General features: G+C 36.7%; 1 protein-coding gene across 3 annotated transcripts; it reads left to right on the forward strand.

The window, feature by feature from the left end:
• The first annotated feature begins 322 nt into the window (after nt 1–322).
• LOC110806638 (myosin-binding protein 2-like) lies at nt 323–4,274 on the forward strand. 3 transcript variants are annotated; one of them, XR_015816483.1, is made up of 5 exons: nt 323–1,234; nt 1,552–3,075; nt 3,176–3,399; nt 3,661–3,783; nt 3,884–4,274. XR_015816483.1 is itself a non-coding variant. In XM_088211752.1 (3 exons), exons 1-3 carry the CDS (start codon nt 499–501, stop codon nt 3,358–3,360), a joined length of 2,445 nt encoding a protein of 814 aa, XP_088067878.1. In that variant the 5' UTR covers nt 323–498; the 3' UTR covers nt 3,361–3,534. The 3 variants fall into 3 exon arrangements, 1 of the variants encoding a protein (XP_088067878.1); XR_015816484.1 differs by having other exon boundaries at nt 3,670–3,783; XM_088211752.1 differs by lacking the exons at nt 3,661–3,783; nt 3,884–4,274 and having other exon boundaries at nt 3,176–3,534.

Below are 4,274 nucleotides of genomic sequence, written 5' to 3' on the forward strand. Positions count from 1 at the left end.
TTTTCTAATCAGTTATAAATAAATTTAGTAAAATTATATTTTTTCCTAACAAACTATAAAAATTTATTTCAGTAAAAATGACATTCTAAGATAAGTCATATTGTTATTAAATTGCTAGCTCTTATCTCTAATAATTCCACCTTTAAATAGTGTTAAGAGAAACGGCAACGTTTTATGTTTTAAGAAGTTGATGATGGACCGTTATTTCAGGTGCAAGTTCCCTCCAGCAACCTCAACTTTTAATAGCCATGCATACTCAAAGTCCACCATTCAAATTTTGAAGCCAAAAATAGAAATACAACCTCTAAGTTTCTTTTCTATTCTCTAATCTTTACCTAATCGCAGAGAGAGGGTCATGATCTGGGTTTGCTTTCTCTTGCCAAGGTCATGATCTTCCCATCTCACCATTGTCTATCATTTTCAGGGTATAAAACTTGAGATCCAGATAAGAAGATCACCGATTCATCTTCCTGTGGCTGAGGATTTTGTTTTTTTGAAATGGGGAAGAGATCTTTCAGGCGTTTTGTTGAACAAGAGCTGGGAAAGTTTCCTCACTTCTTGATATATGCTTTTCTAGAATGGGCGTTGATAATCATCCTTTTCATTGATGGGTTTCTTGCATTTTTCAGCAATGAATTTGCTAAGTTCTTTGAACTGCAAATCCCATGTTTACTTTGTACAAGAATTGATCATGTTTTTGTTAAGAGAAGTCCTGATTTCTATTGTAATGAGTCAATATGTGAATCTCACAAGAAGAATGTTTCATCTCTAGCTTATTGTCATGTTCACAAGAAGCTTTCGGAGATAAAGAAGATGTGTGAGGGATGCCTTCTTTCCTTCGCTACTGAGAAAGAATCCGATTGTGATACATACAAATCTCTTGTTGGGATTTTGCATAAGGATCTTGAGTTGATTGTTGAAGATGATCAGGAAATCCAGTTGGCATTCCCAGCAGGAAAGAAGGAAGATGCAATGCAGTTAGAGAAGAGCAGTGTTCAAAGGTGTTCTTGCTGCGGGGAGCCTTTGAAGGTGAGGTCTTCTTCACATGGTAAGGGGAAAAATCCTGTCATTATATCTCAGGCTCCTGCTCCTTCTCCACGTGCATCATATGGATTCAGGAACGATGATCATCGGAATCTTGACCTACCCCACATAAGATACACAGAACTCAAGTTTTCAGATACCGAATCAGAGCTGCTGGATGATGATTATGGCTCAAATCGTGATAAACAATGTGAGCTTCAAGTGTTGATTTTTTTTTCTCTTTTCTTATTCAAATATTGAGCTTACAATCTCTAAATTGAGACAATGACCAGGTTTGAATATCCCTTGCATATTTTCAAAAATGAAGAAAAATTATTCATAAGAAAATCTGATTTAAGACAGACTACTATGGTATTGCATAATACATAAACAATATAGGTTCAGAAAAAATTCATAAGAACATCTTCAACACTTACTTTTGGTTCTTCTTTCTTGTTGTCACAATTGGGTTTTAGGGAGTTATGTTTGTCTACTGTTAAAATTTTGATTAATGAATCATTTCATCAGTTAAGGAAGACGTCAAAGCTGTTGCAGTACCATTGCTGACTGATCCTGATTATGCAAATGAAGATAAGACCCCTACTTTTTTGAAAGGAAATAGATTCTTTGGAATCCCACTTTCAGATTCAGCTCAAAACAGTCCTAGATGGACAACCAGGTTTGCAAAAAAATCAATGCTTGAAAGAACAGAAAATGCTTCAGATTCTATTGAGGGAAACATGGCACATGATGGAGATGGTGAATCTATTTTGCATCATTTGAAAAGACAGGTTCGTCTAGATCGCAAGTCCTTGATGGAACTTTATATGGAATTGGATGAAGAAAGGAGTGCTTCAGCAGTTGCAGCTAACAATGCAATGGCCATGATCACCCGGTTGCAAGCAGAAAAGGCAGCTGTTCAGATGGAGGCATTGCAGTATCAGAGAATGATGGAGGAGCAGGCTGAATATGACCAGGAAGCCTTGCAAGCAACAAACACTCTACTCTCAAAGAGAGAGGAAGAAATTAAGGATTTAGAAGCTGAGCTTGAGTTATACAGAGAAAAATATGGATCCTTACAGGAAGAAGATGCGACTGATGATGGGACTGATGAGGATTATCAAGACTCAAAATCAAAATCTTGTGCAATTTTCACTGTAGCAGATGATAGCAATGGTCTGTGTTATAGTTTTCGTGAGGGGTCCATTAATGGAGATAATGAGCATAATCATGATGGATCTAGGCCCCTGCAGGATGAGAAAGGAGAGAGAATCCTTGATAAAACACTTACAGGTGATTCTGAATCTATTAATGGGGATGATGAACATAACCATAATGGAATTGGGTCACCAGAAGATGATGAGAAAGAAGGGATAAAAACCCCTGACAAATCACCTGAAGGGAAGAGAAGCCTTAAGTCTGATTTGATTAATGGAGACAATGAACATAATCAGAACACAAATAGGTCCCCACAGGATGAGAAAGGAGGGAGAAGCCCTGATGAATCACTTGTAAACGAGAGAACCCTTCATCCTGAGTCTATTAATGGAGATGATGAACGCAATCATGATGAAGCTGGTTCAGTAGAGGATGTGAAAGGAGTGAGAATCCTTGATAAATCACCTGAATCGATTAATGAAAACAATGAACAAAATCAGGATGGAGCTGGGTCATCACAGGATGAGAAAGAAGGCATAACTCCTGATAGGTCACCTGCAGGAGAGAGAACCCTCAAGTCAGGATCACTTGACGTAGACAATGAACATAATGAACCTGGGTCATTAGAGGATGAGAAAGGAGGAAAAACACCTGATAAATCACCTGAGGGAGACAAGGAAAATAATCATGACGGAGAGATAACTCCTAAGGAAGATAATCATGATGAAACTGAGTCGTTAAAGGATGAGAAAGGAGAGGAAAGCCACGATAAATCATCTGAAGGGGAGAGAACCGATCATTTAGATCATGAGAAACCTCACATTTCATCATCAGAAGGGGCTGCTTCCTCACAACCTAGTAATGAAAATGTGGACAATGTAGAGGAAGAGTCAGGTAAGATTTAATATGAATTCATATTTAGCTCAGTATATACATAAACTTGTCTTTTTTTCACATCCAAATCACGGAACCAATTTCTTTTTTGATATGATAGGAAAGAGAAGCAAAGCTATCCTAACAAAAGAGTTGTCTAATCTTCATGAGAGGGTGAAGGCTCTTGAAGCAGATAATGGATTCTTGGAACATGTTCCTGAGAAGCTCCCAGATGGTAGTGAAGGAGCAACACTTTTGACAGAGATATCAAATAATCTGCATAAGCTTTTCAAAATTTTATCGTGAATGATAATTCATGATTCTCATCCTAACATTTTTTCTGTGGTAATTGTTTCTTAATCCAAAAATTTTTCTTAGGAATATTGACATTGTAAATGTGTACTTCTACTCACAGATCCTGCCTGCTAAAAGGCTACTTTACATTCAAGATCTAAATGTAATCAATAAACATTCTAGTTCTCCAGTTCTTCTCATTATTTGCTTTTATATCTTGCTACTTTTCACACACACACACACATATATCCTATGTTAAACTTTTTACCACTACCAGTTCATTGAAGTAATGAGAACAGAAATGTTAATCAGTTGTTGCAGTTCTTCATTTTTCATTGGGGATGTATATAGAGCTTCTTGCATGCTGAAGATACAGTGAAGCTTTGGTTTTAAAGCTTCATGGAGATCTTTTGGCTACTACTGCCTTCTCTAACTGTAAGATCTGAATATCATTTTTGTCCATGTTTTCTTATAGTAAATTATACAATAACTTAGATTACTAGTTTATGGAAGTTACTGTGAGTTCTTTGTGCAGGCAGGCAAACTAACAGAGATTGGACAGGCAAAAGTGCCAACCCAACATGTAACGCAATATGAGCTTCTGTACTAGCTAGGGAAATATTAGGATGAGAGTGGAAGTTGATGGGCATGAAATTGTTAAAACTTGAAAGGGAAATAAAAGTTATGTTCTACCCAACTGATATATATATATATATATATATGGACATATGAGGAGGAAATGATTGGTGATGTTAGGAAATTAAATAGAGTTGTTCTCGTTCTTAATGAGGCCCTGGCCAACTTAGTGAAGTACCTTTGAGCTTTATAATTAGTGTTGAAGTAGAATGATATATTCCACAAGAAGCAAAAGTAATATGGTAAACTATAATGTGAAAGAGGAAAATATTGAGAGTATAAAGCAGTGC

This window comes from Carica papaya, chromosome 9, assembly GCF_054855325.1.
Source record: "Carica papaya isolate Zhongbai chromosome 9, ASM5485532v1, whole genome shotgun sequence".
NCBI classification, from domain to species: Eukaryota; Viridiplantae; Streptophyta; class Magnoliopsida; order Brassicales; family Caricaceae; genus Carica; species Carica papaya.

What these genes read in the sequence shown, in the direction of transcription:
- LOC110806638 (XM_088211752.1), top strand. Translation starts at nt 499, where the DNA reads ATGGGGAAGAGATCTTTCAGGCGTTTTGTTGAACAAGAGCTGGGAAAG. An exon ending in CTCAAATCGTGATAAACAAT is followed by an intron (nt 1,235 to 1,551) that starts GTGAGCTTCAAG and finishes TCATTTCATCAG; the next exon opens with TTAAGGAAGACGTCAAAGCT. An exon ending in CAATGTAGAGGAAGAGTCAG is followed by an intron (nt 3,076 to 3,175) that starts GTAAGATTTAAT and finishes TTGATATGATAG; the next exon opens with GAAAGAGAAGCAAAGCTATC.